This window comes from Macaca nemestrina, chromosome 20, assembly GCF_043159975.1.
Source record: "Macaca nemestrina isolate mMacNem1 chromosome 20, mMacNem.hap1, whole genome shotgun sequence".
Taxonomy (NCBI): domain Eukaryota; kingdom Metazoa; phylum Chordata; class Mammalia; order Primates; family Cercopithecidae; genus Macaca; species Macaca nemestrina.
The window spans coordinates 14,772,061-14,790,079 of NC_092144.1; the positions used below are offsets into that span (position 1 = coordinate 14,772,061).

Consider the following 18,019-nt stretch of genomic DNA (forward strand, 5'->3'; position numbering starts at 1 on the left):
GGCCCGCACGGCCTGAGTCCAGGGAGAGACCCCGTTACCATGACAACACCCTTGTCGTCCCACCCCCCCAATGGCTCCTCATCACCCCACTGGTACTTCCTATGGTAGACTCGCTAAAAGCTCTAAAAGAGTGGGAAGGGGGCAGAGAAGTTCCCCCACGGGTCATTGATGGGTCATTGATAGGTCATTGAAGACTCCACCCAGCCAATTTTTAACCTTTTGTCCCCTGCCCCCCATCAGCTACCTTTCAACCGCAAGCTCACTCCCTCCTTCCCAATCATCCACACTGGACTTGCCCACACCTCCATGCCCCTAGAGTTGCCCTAGGTCTTCAGTCCTAAGTCACCTTCTCCACCCAGTTCCCAGGATCACAGCTTCCAGGACTACCCCATCAGACACACATCATGGCCTGTTGTCTTGTCTTATCCACCATGTATCCAGATATCTAACCACCTAGCCATCTCACCCACTTGCTCAATCTATCAATCACTCATCTACCTATCCAATCAACTAATCACCTATCCACCCACCCCTCCAACCATCTATTAATTCACCCAAACACCCACTCAACACACCCATTCACTTCCCATCTACCCACCCATTCATCCAGCACCCAAGCAAATACTCATTTATCCACATAACCAAGCAAGTACCCAACCATCCCCACATACAACTTTCCGCCCAGCCCCCTAAACATCCATCCACCAGTTTGCCTGTTGATTTGGCCCCTCCACTAGCATGTAAGTTCCATGAGGCCAGGAGTCCTGTCTAGTTCATTATTGTTTCTGCACTGCCCAGTTCTCAGGAGTCTCAGGAGACCTCAACATATGTACATATGACATATATAATCACAACATTCAAAAATTTTTTTTCTTACTATGAACCAGGCCTTTTCTAGGCAGACATACCCAACCTGGTTAACCAACTACCCAACTACTCACCTACTAGGTCAAACATCCAGCAAATGCTAACCTATCCGTCTGCCATTTGCTCCACCCACTCTACCCCTCACCCATCCACTCACCCATGTTTTGAATGACTCGTTTACCCAATCATTCATACACAGTATGAATTTATCCGTCTCCCAGACCCATGGCCTCCATGACATGAGGAGGGCCTGAGAAGATGCTCTCACTGTGGGATTGGGAGGTTGCCAGGGTTGGAATTCATGCTTCATTGAGAAGCAGGTGCTGCCTATGACAATGGTGAATACCTTTTATCGAATGCCTTTATGTGTCCTCTCACTGTGTAGGGAACTTTACGTCCATTTCACAGATAAGAAAACGGGCTTTTAAGAGAATGAAGGTCTAAGGTAACACAGCTGGTGAGAGCTTATGTATATGGCCCTCTCCATGAGACTTCTAATTAGGGGAGAATTTGGGAGAGACGAATAGGGCTTGGGGGGGGGGCAAATGCCTTAGAACTGGCAATTCTTAGTGGGCAAAGAAACCAGCAATTTTACTGAAATCAAGATTTTACTGGGCAACTTCACACTGCCAGAGTGGTTGGGACCAGCAGCTCCACTCCCCATTGTAGGCCAAGTAGGGCTAAGGCAAGGTCAGACACCCCCCCCGCCAAGACGGCTATCTCTCTGCTCCCAGACCACGTGTGGTGAGGCAGGATGGGCAGCTCAGGTGGTGTCTCCATTGAGGCAGGGTGCTTTGAGGGGCTGGGGTTGACTCCGAGACCCCCGCGTCCTTGGAGAAAGCTGCAGGCTCTGGACAGCATCCCTCAGCTGAGCCTGAGTTCTCTCCATCTCATTTAGGCGGTGTTCCTGGGGAGGCAGTGGCGATGGGGCTCAGAAACCAGGAGAGGGCTGCACCCCAACCCTCGCTCCTCCACCGCCCAGACCTGTCCCAGGGCTCAGACGGCAGTCTCACCAGGCTTTTCAGACTGTGCCCTTCATAGATTGGAAGGTTGTGCTTTGAATCAAACTCTGAGCTCCTGTGGGGGTCGGGGGATGGGGGCGAAGGTCAGAGGCTAAGGAGTCCCTTCCAGCTCCTGGTTGGAGAGGCAGGGATTCAGGGGGGCGGAGCTTGGAGTGGAGGCGGAGCTTGTTCAGACTGAAGGGCGGGGCCTAAATATGCTTGAAGAAGGGTCGGACCAGAGACTGGAATAGTTGGAATGATAGGACCTATCAATCATCCCTTGGAGGCGGGGCTTGGCCCGTCCTGAGTGGGGTCGTAACTGGGCTTGAGGGAGTGCCCAGGCTGAGATATCTCAGTGCCCGGCCCAGCCAGGTTGGGAGGGGCTGATGGAGGGGTGGGGCCTGGATGAGAGAATCTGCCAGCGTCCTAGGCCGACCTTCGGGGGGGTGGGTCCACCTGGGGGCGGGGCTCGCCAAGAGGGGCCCGGACAGATTTTTATTAGGGCGGGGCCAGCGTGGGGCTTGGTCGTGCCAGGCGTGGTTTGGGGAGGGTCTGGTCAGATCTAATTGGATCGGGCCCACCTGGGGGCGGAGCTAATGGAGAGGGCTGGGCTCACCCAGCACAGAGCCTGGAGTCCAGATCCTGCAGCTGGCCCCGCAGCTGCTCCTGCTGCTCCGTCAAGGCCCGGATGTGGGTGCTCAGCGACTCCACGAGGCGGGACAGCACTTTCTGCTCCTCACGCAGAGCGGCCACCTCGCACTGCAGCTCTGCCAACTGTGGTGGGAGAGCAGCTGTAATCTGACCCGTCGTCCCGCCTCTGTGTCTCCCTGGAGACCCTGACCTTCCAGGCCCAAGCGTTCAGCGTCATCACCGGCCTGCCTAGTTGGGGAACATCCCTCCTGCCGTACAGCTGGGGAGACTGAAGCTCAGAGAGGGTCGGGCTAGGGCCATGGTCACACAGCGCAGCGAGCTGGGTACTTGAACCCAGGCTTACCTGGCCCTTCAGTCTTCCCCAGTCGCGTCCCCGTCCCCACTCCCCAGGCGGGGACCTGGGCCTGACCTTACCTTGTTCACAGGTCGGTGCTTGCCCAGTGCCTGGTTTCGGTCTTGCGGCTGGTCTATTTGGCGCTGCCAGGGTACCGACGGCTTCCGAGGCAGCGAGGCGGAGTCCCGGGTCCAAGGCCGGGCGCGGGGCGCCGGGCCCGTGCTCAGGGAGCCTTTGGGTCGCGGCCAGGGCCCCGCAGATTGGCGGCGGCGGGCAGGACGCCGGGTTGGGACACTCTGCGTGCGCTGCACCGGCCGGGGCCGCCGCAGGGGCCGCTCTTCGTCCGGCTGTGGCCGGGCCCAACTCTCTGAGCGGCGAACGCTGCGCAGAGACTGGCTCTTGGAGATGAGAGGGGTGTGCTTGGGGAGGTCCCGGGGGGCCAGGAAGCCGGGCTTCTCCCCTGCGGAAAGGCTAGGGGTGGGATGGAGGATCTCAGACCCTCTACTGGCCCCTGAGACTACTCCATCCCGACCTGACCAGAAGCGACCTCACCCCCAGGTGAACTTGTCCTTTTTTTTTTTTTTTTTTTTTTTTTTAAGACAAGGTCTTGCTCTGTCACCCAGGCTGGAGTGCGGTGACTTGATCATAGCTCACTGCAGACTTGAATTCCGGAGCTCAAGCTATTCTCCAGCCTCAGCCTCCCAAATAACTAGGACTGCTAGCGCATGCCACTACACCCAGGTATTTTTTTTTTTTTTTTTGGGTAGAGATGGGGGTCTCCCTATGTTGCCCAGGTTTGTCTTAAGTTCTTGGCCTCAAGTGATCCTTCTGCCTCAGCCTCCCAAAGTGCTGGGATTACAGGCATGAGCCACTGAGCCTGGCTCCTGTCCTTGACTTCTAATAATGTCCTCTTTATGACCCTTGACATCACTCCACCCTAACCTTTCCTCTCATCCCTGAGCTCAAACACACTGTGACCTTCGACCGGACCCTTTCTATAACCTGTGATTCCAGTCTGACCCTGGGCTTGACCTCTGCTCACAATGATGCATCTTCACCTCTGACCCCTGTCTGAGCCCTGCTCCTTCCTGTTCCCACCCATCAGACTCCAGACCAGACTTGAGGTTACCTGGAGTGGATCTGGGCCGGGGGCGGTGGGAGACGCATTGGCACTGATACAAGCACAGGCTGGCCCTCCTCGATGGCTTGCAGGATGGTGGGCAGCGGTTCCAGGGAGTCTCGGGTTGTCTGGTGAGGCATGCAGGACAGAGACTGAGCAAAATCTATGGGGTCAGAGTCTCCCAAGACTTCTTGCCTCCCTACTCTGGGTTCAGGCCATACCTGGTCAAGCTCAGCAAAGATTGTACAGAGCTGGGCATGCAGGACAGCCAACTGGAGGGCCAGGTCACCGCTACCCTGGTAACCACTGGGTGCAGCATCCACATCCACCACGGCCACCTGGTCCAGGAAGCGTTGCATGGCTGGTCCATGTTCCTCCAGGAAGCTATTCATGAAGCCCATGTAGGCCTCCTTCTCACCGAACCTGGATCAGGGCCAGGCTGGGTGGGTCAGGTCAGGCACCTGCCACCCCCACACTCCCAGCATGGTCCCCCCCACCCCTAGCTTCCCAGCACCTACGGGGCACGGTTGGCGAGGTTCTGGATGACCTTGGCAATCAGTGTGAGGGTGCGGGCTGGGCCAGGTGCTGGATGCTCTGGTGCTAAACCAAAGAGGCTGGGTGCCAGGATGGCGGGGCACAGGAGCCGCAGGAAGAGGGAGGCGCACACCAGTCGGGGGCCCAGCACCTCAGAGCCACGTTCTTTGCATGCTTCTCGCCAGCTTGAGAACACGATGCCCAGCTCCGCAGGGAACCAGCTGGTGCAGAAGAGGCAATGAATGGTCAGACGGGGAGGCTATGGGCATAAAGGTTAAAGTCATAAGGTTGGGAGTCCCAGAAGCATTGCATGACTAGTCCATGATCCTCCAGAAAGCTATTCATGAAGGCCATGTAGGCCTCCTTTTCACTGAACCTGGGGTCTGGACTCCAGGATTGGGAATATCTGAGATAACAATGCTTGGGGTTATGAGTCAGCATGGGGCCATGGCTTATGTGTAGCTATGGCAATCGCTGGGGATAATACTCTTATAGTTGGGGATACAAGGTCACATGAAGACAGAGGTTATGAGCTTGGATATACTTATAATTAGACATGAGATTGGGGAGCCAGAGTACAAGATATAAAGTAGGATTGGGGTCTGGAAGTCACCTAGGGTCAGAAGTCACTTGATTGAACTCAGGGATTAGGTATGCAGGTTAACCTAGGGTCAGAGGTCAAGGGATTGGAATCCCAGGTCTCCTGTGATCAGTTGCATGGGATTTGAGGTGGAGGGTCACTTAAAGCCAGGGATCATGGACTTGGGGCATTATCTGGAAGCAGAGGTCATAGGATTGAGATCCTATGCTAACTGGAGCCAGTGGCATGGAATTGGGTGTATGGAATCACCTGTGGTTACAGGACAAGGAATTGGGTCTCGGGTTACTTGGGGTCAGTGGTGATAGGGTTGCATGGTGACAGGGTTGCCAGATGTAGTAAATGAAACTTCAGGACATCCAGTTAAACATGAATGTCAGATAATGGAGTGATTTTTTTTATTTACATTTTTCCTTTTATTTGGGACAGGGTCTCACTCTGTCAACCAGGCTGGAGTGCTGTGGCATGATCATAGCTCACTGCAGCCTTGAATCCTGGACTCAAGCGATCCTCCAGCCTCGACTGGGAATACAGGTGCATGCCACCATGCCTAGCTCATTTTAAAAAAGCTTTTTGGAGCAATGGAGTCTTGCTATGTTGCCCAGACTGGTCTTGAACGCCTGCGCCTGGGCTCCAGCAATCCTCTTGTCTCCACCTCCCAAAGCATTGGAATTACGGGCGTGAGCCACCATGCCTGGCTCAAATGAGTAATTTTTTAGTATAAGCATGGTCCCAATAATTGCATCAAATTTAACTGAGTGTCTCCTGTATTTTATCTGGCAACCCTAAACTGGGGGTTGGGGCTAGCATGGTAAGCGGGGGTGGACTAAGGGGCTGGGGCCCTGATTCTCACTCGTAGGAATGGATAATGGTTTCGAAGACCTCCTCGCAGCTGTTCCGAAGTCTGGCCTGATGCTCTGGCAGCTCCGGGGCTGGACACTTGCTGGGGTCCACTTCACAGTCCTCAGTGGAAGCACAGAGACGCCGCACAACCTGTCCTGCAGCCCAGCACAGCCAGATAGTGGCTGGGACCATGACCACCAAAACCCACCACACCCATCCTCCAACCTTGTCTTCAGGTTATTCCGGAGGCACCCAACATCTTGGGGAGCTCCCAATTGTCCCCAGGATCCTAGCACCTCCAAAACACCACTCACTACCAGAATCCAGGTTGCTCAAGGACTCTTAGAACTTCACCCAGGTCCCCTAGCTCACCAGCAGGCCACTGACACGGACTCTTCCCCCAGCTCACCCAGGGTCTCCTGGAGGTAATCCTGTGCCACGAGCTTCATGTACTCATCGATAGCCTTGGTGGCCAATGTGTTTTCCCGGAACAGCAGCGCCTCACGGCCTCCACAGCGCGCCAGCTCCGCAGTGCCCAGGTCGGTCACCAGCGCCTAGGAAGGGCAGGGGGTCAGGTTGCACTGGATGCAGACTGAGTCCAAGGGAATTCGGATTCTTGGCTCGTCCTTCACACCAGAGGCACAGGCCCCGCCCCTCGTAGCTGATGCTTAGGCCCAGTCCTTACTGCTGGGGTTCATAACCGAGGCCAGAACTTCTAACCCTCACAGCAGAAATTTAAACCTTTTAGCGCTGGGGTTCAATCTGGGCCCCGCCCCTCATGCGTAATGCTCAGGCCCCTCTCGCAGCTGAAGCTTAGGCTCCGCCCTTCAAGGTGTCTCGCCCGTTATGAATGATAATTAGGCCCCGCCCCTCACAGCTGAAGCTCAGGCCCAGTCCTTCAAAGTGCCCCGCCCCTTACAAGTACAGCTCAGCCCCCGCCCCTCACAGCTGACGCTCAGGTCCCGCCCTTCAAGGTGCCCCGCCCCTTACGGGTGATGTTCAGGCCCCGCCCTTCTAGGTGCCCCGCCCCTTACAGGTGACACTTGAACCACGCCCCTCACAGCTGATGCTCAGGCCCTGCCCTTCAAGGTGTCTTGCCTCTTACAGGTGCAACTCAGGTCCTGCGCCCCAATTACCGCCCGAAGCGCGTTATCGGTCTACCCCTGGTCGCCCGGGTCCGCGCTGTCGCGGTGCCGCACCTGTGCCCGGCCAGTGGCCCGCAGCACGCGCACCATGGCGGCCGCCAGCTCCTCCTTGGCTTGCGCAGGCAGCGCGGGCTCCAGGGCCCCGCAGAGGCGCGCGTAGTGGAAGGTGAGGAACTCCGCCAGCTCCTTGTAGCGCTCGGACGGCAGCACACGCAGGCGACGTGCCCGAATCCGCGCCCGCAGCGCTGCGCCCGCCGGCGCCCCGAGCAGCGGGAACCAGCGCTCCAGGCCGGCGGCTGGCGCGCGTGGGGCGCCCAGCTCCTCCAGCGACAGGGCCACGCGGCCCAGCACCGCGCTTCCCGGGCCCAAGCCGCGCAGCCGCAGCGACAGGCGACGTGCAGGTGGCAGCGCCTCGAAGTGAAAGCGCTCGGCCCAGAAGAGCTGGCCTGGGCCGGCCCGAGGCGCCGTGCGTGCCAGCAGCGCGCCATCCAGCCACAGCTCGGCGCGCACGCCGGGTGCCCCCGCCGCTGCCCGGGGAAGCCCCTTCGCCTCGTGCACCCACACGCTCAGCCATGTCTCTTCCCGCTCCACGTTGTCCTGCAGATGGGAGTGGGATGGGGGAAGCGTTTTGGTTTGTTGGCACCCCAAAGAGGGCACCGCAAGTGAAGCGCGGAGCCTCAAACCTGGTGCGCTGGGTTCCTAGTGAGATTGCTGGGCCTTTGGGGAAAGAAGTGGAGCCACGGGAGTCCGGAGGTGGCTACGCGGAAGTTTTCTAAAGCTTTTCTGGGCTCTCCGGGAGAGTTCGGGGCTCCAGGGCATAGAAGAGTAGTACTGGAGTGAAGACTTCGCGATTATCTGGTAGGTAGGGCTTTGGGTGCATATAGGGTCGAGAGTGGACAGAAGGGGCGGGTCTGATATTCCCGGGGCTGGTAATAGATGGAAGGGGAGTCTTGGAGCCTTTGCAACGATGCAGGCGGGGCAGGTGCGTTGGGAGCGCGGGTTATGGAGAGAGCTGGCTTTGGGGAGAGTGGAAGGGGTGGGCCAGGCCTGTGGGCGGGGTCTCCGTGTCCCGCTTTATTGAGGGCAATGACCTGGGTGGGCTGGAATTGGCGACGAAGGTCCTCGATCCAGCGGTCTCTCTCAGCGGCCGAGCGACAAGAGAAGCAGCGGCTTCCGCCCGTCCACGTTACCTGTTGGGATGGAGAATCCAACAGTTTGCGATCCAGGCCAAGGGTGAAGCCAAAGGGTGGGAGGTGGGACTGAGGTGGAACCGAGGTGGATTGTCTGCACTTACCTGAAAGCAATGGGGCTCCCCCAAGAGGCTGGGGTGCAGTGGCCAGACCCGCACATCCCGCTCGGCGCCCAGGTCCAGTTCAGAGAGTGTGGCCAGCGACTCCCTAGAGCCCAGAGCACTGGGGGGCCTGGGAAGGGGGCGGGGGAGCACACGGTCATTCCTGCCTCTTCCCATCCCCCATAGCCTGAAGGGTAGAGGAAGGCCAGGAAGGACTTCAACCCAATTCGGATCCCTTTTCTACCCTGTGCCCCCTCCCCATGGCGCCTCCTTACTTTTAGCATAAACTCAACTCCTGGTGACCTATATGACCAAGTAGAGTCCAGATGTTGTTACCTCATCTCCCTCCACCTAATCCATCACTTTCTGAGCTCCAGCCTCCCTGGCCTTGTTTTATTTTATCTTATTTATTTATTTATTTAAAGCAGAGTCTTGTTTAGTGCAGTGGCTGGATCTTGGCTCACTGCAACCTCCGCCTTCCAGGTTCAAGCGATTTTCCTGCCTCAGCCTCCCAAGTAACTGGGATTACAGGTGCCCACCACCATGCCCGGCTAATTTTCTAATGTTTGTGTTTTTAGTAGAGATGGGGTTTCACCACGTTGGCCAGTCTGGTCTTGAAATCCTGATCCCAAGTGATCCACCCACCTCAGCCTCACCAAAGTGTGGGAATACAGGCGTCAGTGACCGCACCCAGTCCTATTTATTTATTTATTTATTTATTTATTGAGACAGAGTCTCACTCTGTTGCCCAGGCAGGAATGCAGTGGCACAATCTTGGCTCACTGCAACCTCCACCTCCCAGATTTAAGCGATTCTCCTGCCTCAGCCTCCTGAGTAACTGGAATTACAGGCGTGTGCCACCATGCCCGGCTAATTTTGTATTTTTAGTAGAGATGAGATTTCACCACGTTGCCAGGCTGGTCTTGAACTCCTGACCTCAAATGTTCCACCTGCCTCTGCCTCCCAAAGTGTGGGATTACAGGTGTGAGCCACCGCACCCAGCCCTATTTATTTTTGAGGCAGAGTCTTGCTCTGTTGCCCAGGCTGGAGTGCAGGGGCACGATCTCTGTGCACTGCAGCCTCAACTTCCCAGGCTCAAGCAATCCTCCCACTCAGCCTCCCCAGTAGCTGGGACTACAGGTGCCCACCACCATGCCTGGTTAATTTTTGTATTTTTTTGTAGAAGTGGGGTCTCACTATATTGCCCAGGCTGGTCTTGAACACCTGGACTCAAGCAGTCTACCCACTTCGGCCTCCCAAAGTGCTACCCCTGGTCCACTTCACCCAGCCCCCTTGGCCTTGTTTTAGTTGCTTCTTTCTGCCTCTTGGCCTTTGCACTTGCTGCTACTTCTGCCTGGAATGCTTTTCCCACCCCGCTGTTGGCCTAGTTAACTTCCATCCACCCTTCAGATCTCAGCTCAAGGGTCCCTTCCCTAACCCTCCCAGACCAGTTGATTGATTTAGCTCCCATTTTAGAGTTATTGTGTCAGACTTTGCCGGCACCCTGGCTCTGTGCTACGTCATTCAATGTCCCCAGAATCAACTGATGTGGGGCAGAACACAGAGGCTACAGGGGGTGTTTGGTGTAGATTGGAATGATAGGCAAGAGGAGGAGGAGGAGGAGGAGGAGGAGGAAGGGCCAGTGTTGAACCTCAGCCCCTCCAGCCTCTCATACATCCTTACCCATCCCGGGGCTCCGACCTGGCCTTTTTCTTCTCTTTCAGCCTCTTGAGCAACCCCTGTGGGGAAGGGAATGTCAGCTGGACAGAAATCTGTGCTCCTTCCGCAGCTCCTTCCCTCCCAAGATATCCCAGAGGATCTGCTGGTCTTGGAGGACCAACACCAAGCTCAGGCTGTATTAGCAGGAATAATAAGAGCAACCAACAGCTCCTAATTTTTTGTTCATTTGTTTTTTTAAGACAGGGTCTTGCACTGTCAGCCAGGCTGGAGTACAGTGGTGCAATCAGAGCTCACTGCAGCCTCAAATTCCTGGGCCCAAGTGATTCTCTTGCCTCAGCTGGGACTACAGGTGAATGTTACCATGTAGAATTGGGGACTTGCTATGTTGCCCAGGTTTGTCTTGAGCTCCTGGTCTCAAGCAATCCTTCTGCTTCCAGCCTCTCAAAATGTTGGGATTACAGGTGTGAACCACTGTGCCTGGGCCAAACTCCCATTTGTAAAGCATCAATCATATATTCTCATGCACTATTCATTTATTTATTTAAGACATGGAGTCTCCCCATGTTGCTTAGGCTGGTCTTGAACTCCTGGCCTCAAGCAGTGTTCTCTGCTCAGCCTCCCAAGTAGCTGGGACTATAGCTGTGCACTGCCCTGCCTGGCTCCTGCACTCTCTATTGGCTTCCCAAAAACAACCCCTAGAGAAAGATTATTTCATTAACTCCATTTGACAGACTGGGACTCTGAGGCCCAGAGAGGGTTAGCAACCTGCCCCAGATCACCCAGCAAGAGTGCCCTTTCAGCTGTGAGGGTCCAAGAGTCTTGGCTCTCCCCTCTACCTACTCCCTTCACTGGCTGCCTTACCCGAACGTTGTGGACCTGGTTGGGACCAGCATTCTCTGGTTCTGTCTTTCCAGGCATCCGATCTGTGGGTAGTTATGGGTGGCAGGTTGGGGGGTTGGAGTCATCTTAGATTCTGCCCCACTTTTAGAGCCTCCCAAATGCCCCAGGCCTTTCCACTCTTCAAGCTTACCTGGATCCCTGAAGTTCCCCATGGCCACGTGGATGCTGCCCTCGGAGCTAGCACTTCCCGCCCGGGGCCTTCGGGGACCCTGTTCTCCCGCAGGAGTGGGTAGTCAGAGAGGGGAGGCAGGCAGGCAGGCAGACCGAGGGAGAGGCAGACACCTTCCCACTATCCTCCCTCCAGCCCGTACCTCTGTTCTGCCCTCCTCCTTTTTCTTTCTTCCCTCCCCTTGCCCAGGTGCCCCTTCTCACCTCCTCCTCTCCTCCAAGCAGCACCAGCTTCCCATCAAGCAGGGTGAAGCCCCCAATGTCCCAGACAGGCACGTCGGGTGTGGGGGCCTCGGGGATCTGTGGGGTAGGGGGCTCTGGCTCTGGCTCCGGCTCCAGCTCTGGGAAGAAGAGGAGGCACTGGGGGACTTAAGAGACGCTTTCTCTCCCTCAGGCCACCCTTTCCATTCCCGAAGGCTTATGGTGGGTTCCCTCCTAGGTGCCCCCCACCCCAGCAGCTGTATCGGACTGTATGACCTTGGGCAAGTTTTCATGTCTGTCTGGGCCTTGTCCCCACTAACCATGGGTAGCAGACACAGCTCACCTACCATGTGTCCAGTACCCTGTATACCACTCCACACACCTTCTTGCATTGAATCCTCCAAAAGCCATTCAAAGGGCTATGATAACAGGCTCAGAGAGGTTGAGTGACTTGCCCAGGGTCACACAGCTTGTGAGTGGTTGGGCTGGGCTTCAGTCACAAGCATTCTTCTCTCTTTTTTTTTTTTTTTTCTTTGCATTCTTCTCTTAACCAAGACAACATGTGGGTCCGAGAGGTTAAAAAACAGGACCGAGTCTGGGCACGATGGCTCATGCCTGTAATCCCAACATTTGGGAGGCCGAGGTGGGGCGGATTGCTTGAGATCTGGAGTTTGAGAACAGCCTGGGCAACATAACAAGATCCTGTCTTTAAAAAATAGCCTGACGCAGCTGGGCTCCGTGGCTCACACCTGTAATCCTAGCACTTTGGGAGGCCGAGGCGGGCAGATCACCTGAGGCCAGGAGTTTGAAACTAGCCTGACCAACATGGAGAAACCCTGTGTCTACTAAAAATACAAAATTAGCCGGGCGTGGTGGCGCACGCCTGTAATCCCAGCTACTTGGGAGGCTGAGGCAGGAGAATTGCTTGAACCTGGGAGGCGGAGGTTGTGGTAGCCCAGATAGTGCTATTGCACTCCAGCTTGGGCAACAAGAGTAAAACTCCGTCTCAAAACAAAACAAAACAAAACAAAAAAACCCTGACACTGTGTTGTGTGCCCATATTTCCAGTTACTTGGGAGGCTGAGGTGGGAGGATCGCTTGAGCCGCAGAATTCAAGGCAGCAGTGAGCTATGATCATGCAGCTGCACTCCAGCCTGGGCGACAGAGCAAGACCCTGTCTCTGAAAAACAACGGCAGGCCAGGCGCAGTGGCTCACACCTGTAATTCCAGCACTTTGGGAGGCCGAGGTGGGTGAATCACCTGAGGTCAGGAGTTTGAGATGACACTGGCCAACATGGTGAAGCCCCGTCTCTACTAAATATACAAAATTAGCCGGGTGTGGTGGTGCACACCTGTAATCCCAGCTACTAGGGAGGCTGAGGCAGGAGAATTGCTTGAACGCGGAGGGCAGAGGTTGCAGTGAGCCGAGATTGCACCACTTCACTCCAGCCTGGGTGAAAGACTGAAACTCTGTCTCAAAAAAACAACAGGCTGGGTGCAGTTGCTCATGCCTGTAATCCCAGCATTTTGGTAGGCTGGGGCAGGTGGATCACCTGAGGTCAGGAGTTTGAGACCAGCCTGGCCAACATGGTGAAACCATGTCTCTACTAAAAATACAAAATTAACCAGGTGTGGTGGTGCATGCCTGTAATCCCAGCTACTCGGGAGGCTGAGGCAGGAGAACCTGTTGAACCCGGGAGGCAGAGGTGCAGTGAGCTGAGATTGCACCACTGCACTCCAGCCTGGGCGAGGAAGTGAGACTCTGTCTCAAAACAGAAACAAAAACAAAATAGGAATATAAGCAGTGAGAATTAAATGAGCTTCCAGGAAACAGAAGGGCTGAATTAGCCCTCCCAGACTGCCTGTCTGTTCCCTCGTTTTTACCACCAGGAGCAATAAATGATAACTCCCACTTATTAACGGATCACTTAAAATATGCTGGGCCCTAGCCTAGTGTTACATTCCTGAGCCCTAATTCTTGCTATATCCATTACTCTTCTAGATCCCCCTATGTGACACTTAGCACCATCTGTCATTTTTTTTTCTTTCTTTCTTTTTTTTCCCCTTTGAGATGGAGTCTCACTCTGTTGCCCAGGTTGGAGTGCAGTGGCGCAATCTTGACTCACTGCAACCTCTGCCTCCTGGGTTCAAGCTATTATCCTGCCTCAGCCTCCTGAGTAACTGGGAGTATAGGCATGTGCTACCATGCCCAGATACTTTTTTTTTTTTTTTTTTGTATTTTTAGTAGAGACAGGGTTTTGCCATGTTGGCCAGGCTGGTCTCGAACTCCTGAACTCAGGTGATCCATCCGCCTTGGCCTCCCAAAGTGCTGGGATTACAGGTGTGAGCCACCATGCCTGGTCCATCTGTCATTTTCTTGTTGATGTATTTTCAGTCAATTCCACTACACTGTGAGCTCCATGGGGCAGGGAGTGTCATCCGTCTCTTTCACTAGTGTGCCCTCAGTGCCTAAATCAGGGCCTGGCACATACAATAGAAGCTCAACATCACACCTGTAATCCCAGCACTTTGGGAGGCTCAGGCGGGCGGATCACAAGGTCAGGAAATCAAGACCATCCTGGCTAACATGGTGAAACCCTGTCTCTACTGAAAATACAAAAAATTAGCCAGGCGTGGTGGCGGGCGCCTGTAGTCCCAGCTACTCAGGAGGCTGAGGCAGGAGAATGGCGTGAATCCGGGAGGCAGTGCTTGCAGTGAGTGGAGATTGCACCCCTGCACTCCAGCCTGGGTGACAGAGCGAGACTCTGTCTCAAAAAAAAAAAAAAAAAAAAAAAAGAAAGAAAAAAAAAAGGAAAAGAACTCAACAAACCTCTGCTTGAATAAATAAACGAATATGAGCAAATAAAATGATGTACTCTCCAAAATGGAGATCATTATTCTTATTGAACTGATGGAGAAGCTGAGGCTTAAGGGCTCAGAACAAAGACATGGAAGCTAGAAGGTAGAAGAGCAGGAGGCAGGCTGAGGATGGATATCCAGGTAGGAAAGGATGGGCTTGAGCCATTGAAGGAGAGACCCGTTGGGGCCAAGAGCCATTTAGCCTCTGGATAATACCACCATGGGTCTACATTCACTGTTCCGTCCTCAGATGGACGCTCTGCCCACAGGACCCTGGCAACTCCTCCTACCTTCTTCAGGGGGAAAGAGGGAACAGGGTAGCTGGGCCCCAGCCACTTCCTGCTGGGCTTTCACACTCCCCACAACTTCCTGTGTCTGTAGGGTTGATGCTCCGGAGGCAGACAAAACCCAAGCATCCGCCTTCCCAGCCCGGCCCAAGCTCAGGGTGGGGGAACCATGTACCTGGGGCCTCCTGCTCTGGCTCCGGCTCTAGCTCCGGTGGTGGGTTCTTATGCCTCCCCCAGAGGGCCTTGGAGAGTCGAAGGCGACTGGTGCGTGACTCCTTGGGAGGCGCAGATAGGACCCGACGGAATATCGAGCGAGGGGCTGGCTGGGTGCTGACCATGGGCTCCTGGTGGCTCAGGGCCCTGCCCCAGCCAGCAAAGCGGCCCCAGCGAAACCCTCCAGCCCCCTTCTCCCCACCGCGCCCTGTGTGCCAGCGATAGGAAGTCAGCGGAGAGGGGGCTGCGGGCTGGGTTTGGGAGGTCCGGCTTGGCGACGGTGGGTCCATGGTGCGGCGGGGGTGTCTCCTGAGGGGCGAGAGAGTGACAGTTGTGCCCAGTGTCTGTCCACACACTGCCCTCATCTCGGCCCCCTCCCCACTCTCAGCTCTGCCTTCAGGAATCCCCCTGCCCCCACCTCCACTGCCTCCCTTACCTTGGTTTCCTGACCAGAATCAGCAGCCGTCTGCACCCTGCCTGGCTTCCTCCCTCGGAACCCAACTCCACGTGACCCTCTCTGTCCCACCCCCCCCCCACAGCCAGTCTGGGAGGGCACAGTGGGGGCAGGATGCTGGAGGTTCGGGGGAGGAGAAGAGAGGAGGTGGGTTACTAGGCTTCTAGCAAGAAGGACCCAGAGTCCTTCCCTGATGGGGAGGCAGCGCTTGCCCCTCTCTCTGAGCCTCGGTTGCCTTCTCTGCAAAATGAGTACAGGCTGAACAAATGCTGGTGAGAATACAGAGCACCTAGAACTCTCAGCCACAGTTGGCCGGAGTGTAGACCCATTCGCTCGTGTTGGGAAACGGTTTGGCAGGATCTACTAACACTATTAGCTGGATCTTCTCTGACTCAGCAATTCCATCGCTGGGTAGATATCCGATAGGTATGCCCCCGCCTCCCAGTGCAATGCATAATAGCCCCACATTGGAAACTGTCCAAGTGCCCACTAGTGGAAGAAGGAATAAATTGTGATCTCTTCACACAGCCGAATATCATACAGCAGTGAGAACAAACTAATGAATAATTTAACTTGGGTGAATCACAAACAATGTTGAGCCAAAACCAAAACCAAAGCCATAAAACGCCAGTAATCTGAGCTATTCAGGAGGCTGAGTTTGGGAGGTCTGGCTTGGAGACAGTGGGTCCATGGTGGGCGGAGGGGGGTCTCCTGGGGGGTGAGAGAGTGACAGTCGTGCCCAGTGTCTGTCCACACACTGCCTTCATCTCGGCCCCCTCCCCACTCTCAGCTCTGCTGAGAGGAGGATCACTTGAGGCCAGGAGTTCAAGGCTGCAGTGAGCTGTGATCATGCCTGTGAATATTGGCAGTGCACTCCAGTCTGGGTGACATAGGGAGACCTCATATCTAACTTGTTTTCTCTTTCTCCCCTCCCTGCACTCGGGAGACCGCACCTCTAAAAAGCAATAATAAATTAAACCCCCAAAACAATGAAGAGTATACACTTTGTGATTCCATTTACATAAAGTCCTAAATCAGGCAAAACCACATGTAACAAGTCAGGATATCAGTTTCTTTTGGAGGCACTAGTGGCTGGGAAGAGGACACAAGGGGAGCTTCTGGAAGATGGCCAGATTTATTATTCTTCTTATTAATTAATTGATTTATTGAGAAGGAGTTTTGCTGTGTCTCCCAGGCTCATGTGCAGTGGCACGATCTCGGCTCACTGCAACCTCTGCCTCCTGGATTCAAGTGATTCTCCTGACTCAGCCTCCTGAGTAGCTGGGACTGCAGGTATGCACCACCATGCCTGGCTAAGTTTTTTGTATTTTTAGTAGAGATGGGGTTTCACCATGTTGGTCAGGCTGGTCTTGAACTCCTGACCTCAAATGATCTGCCTGCCTCGGCCTCCCAAAGTGCTGGTATTACAGGTGTAAGCCACTGTGCCCCGCCCTTATTATTATTATTATTATTTATAAATGAGATCTGTAAAAATAATATAGATTTCATAAAATAAAAATATAATATTTATATTACATAGTAATATAATAATATATTATAAATAATATGAATATTATTATTTTTTGTAGATGAGGTCTGTCATCCAGGCTGGAGTGCAATGGTGCCATTATAGCTCACTGTAACCTCTAATTCCTGGGTTCAAGCGATCCTCTCGCCTCAGCCTCCCGAGTAGCTGGGACTACAGCTGCATGCCACCACACCCGGCTAATTAAAAATAATTTTTTTTTTGTAGAGATGGGGGTCTTGCTTTGTTGCCCAGGCTGGTCTTGAACTCCTGGCCTCAAGTGGTCCTTACACCTCAGCCCCCCAAGTAGCTGGGATAATAGGCACATGCTACCATGCCTGGCCTATTTTTTTTTTTTTTTTGACGTGAAATTCACATAACACAAATTTAGCATGTTCTTTTTTTTTAATAAGATTTTTCTTTTTTGAGACAGAGTCTTGCTCTGCTGGAGTGCAGTGGCACAATCATAGCTCACTGCATCCTTGGCCTCCTGGGCTCAAGCGATCCTCCTACCTCAGGCTCTTGAGTAGCTGGGACCACAGTTGCATGCTACCTGGCTAATTTTTAACTTTTTATCTGTTTGTTTTTTGTAGAGACGGGGCCTCACTATGTTGCCCATGCTAGTCTTGAACTCCTGGGCTCAAACAATCCTCATGCCTCAGCCTCCCAAAGTGTGGGAATACAGGAATAGCATGAGCCTCTGTGCTCAGAGAGACGAAGCCTTGTTCTGTCACCCAGGCGGGAGTGCGGTGGCTATTCACAGACATGACTGTGGGTCATTGCAACCTTGAACTCCTGGGCTCAGGCAATCCTCCTGCCTCAGCCTCCCAAGTAGCTGGGCTTGCAGGTGCATGCCACCATGCCCAGCTAATTTTAATTTTTTTTTTTTTTTGTAAAGAGACAGGGTCTCACTATGTTGCCCAGGCTGGTTTCATACTCCTGGGCTCAGGTAGTCCTCCTGCCTCAGCCTCTGCAGTGGCTGGGACTGCAGATGTGTGCCACCACGCTTGGCTTAATATGTTTTATTTATTGAGCTGGGTCCTGGTTACATGGGTGTGTGCTGTTGTGGAAATTCATCAAGCTGTGCCCTTGGGAGCACTTTCTTATATCTGTGTTAGGGTTCCACAAATGCTTACTTGAAAGCCAGAGGTGAGTAAATGCTGTTCTGAGGAATAAATGAGTCAGCATAAATCCGGTCCAGGAGCGGAGTACCAGCTGGCTCCTCTCCCTCTGTGTGACCTCAGGCAAGTCATTTCCTCTCTCTGAGCCTCGGTTTCCTTATTTGTACAAGACGATAATATCAGTTTCAAAAGATTCATGTACGCCTTTGTCTAGTCAAATGTTTCCC

The 18,019-nt window shown here is 54.2% G+C and overlaps 1 protein-coding gene across 3 annotated transcripts; it reads right to left on the bottom strand.

The window, feature by feature from the left end:
* Positions 1-1,456: 1,456 nt before the first annotated feature.
* On the bottom strand, positions 1,457-15,194 carry LOC105495079 (RAS protein activator like 3). 3 transcript variants are annotated; one of them, XM_024797862.2, is made up of 18 exons: positions 15,129-15,194; positions 14,655-15,001; positions 11,337-11,473; positions 11,095-11,173; positions 10,926-10,987; positions 10,068-10,123; positions 8,388-8,514; positions 8,185-8,283; positions 7,181-7,690; positions 6,358-6,502; positions 5,959-6,103; positions 4,492-4,728; positions 4,195-4,396; positions 3,983-4,101; positions 2,934-3,324; positions 2,485-2,642; positions 1,881-1,944; positions 1,457-1,774 (listed from the first exon to the last, which is right to left on the bottom strand). In XM_024797862.2, exons 2-18 carry the CDS (start codon positions 14,980-14,982, stop codon positions 1,631-1,633), a joined length of 3,003 nt encoding a protein of 1,000 aa, XP_024653630.2. In that variant the 5' UTR covers positions 14,983-15,001; positions 15,129-15,194; the 3' UTR covers positions 1,457-1,630. The 3 variants fall into 3 exon arrangements, with proteins under 3 accessions (XP_024653630.2, XP_011762644.2, XP_024653639.2); XM_011764342.2 differs by having other exon boundaries at positions 7,148-7,690; XM_024797871.2 differs by lacking the exon at positions 1,457-1,774 and having other exon boundaries at positions 1,920-2,001; positions 7,148-7,690.
* Positions 15,195-18,019: the final 2,825 nt, after the last annotated feature.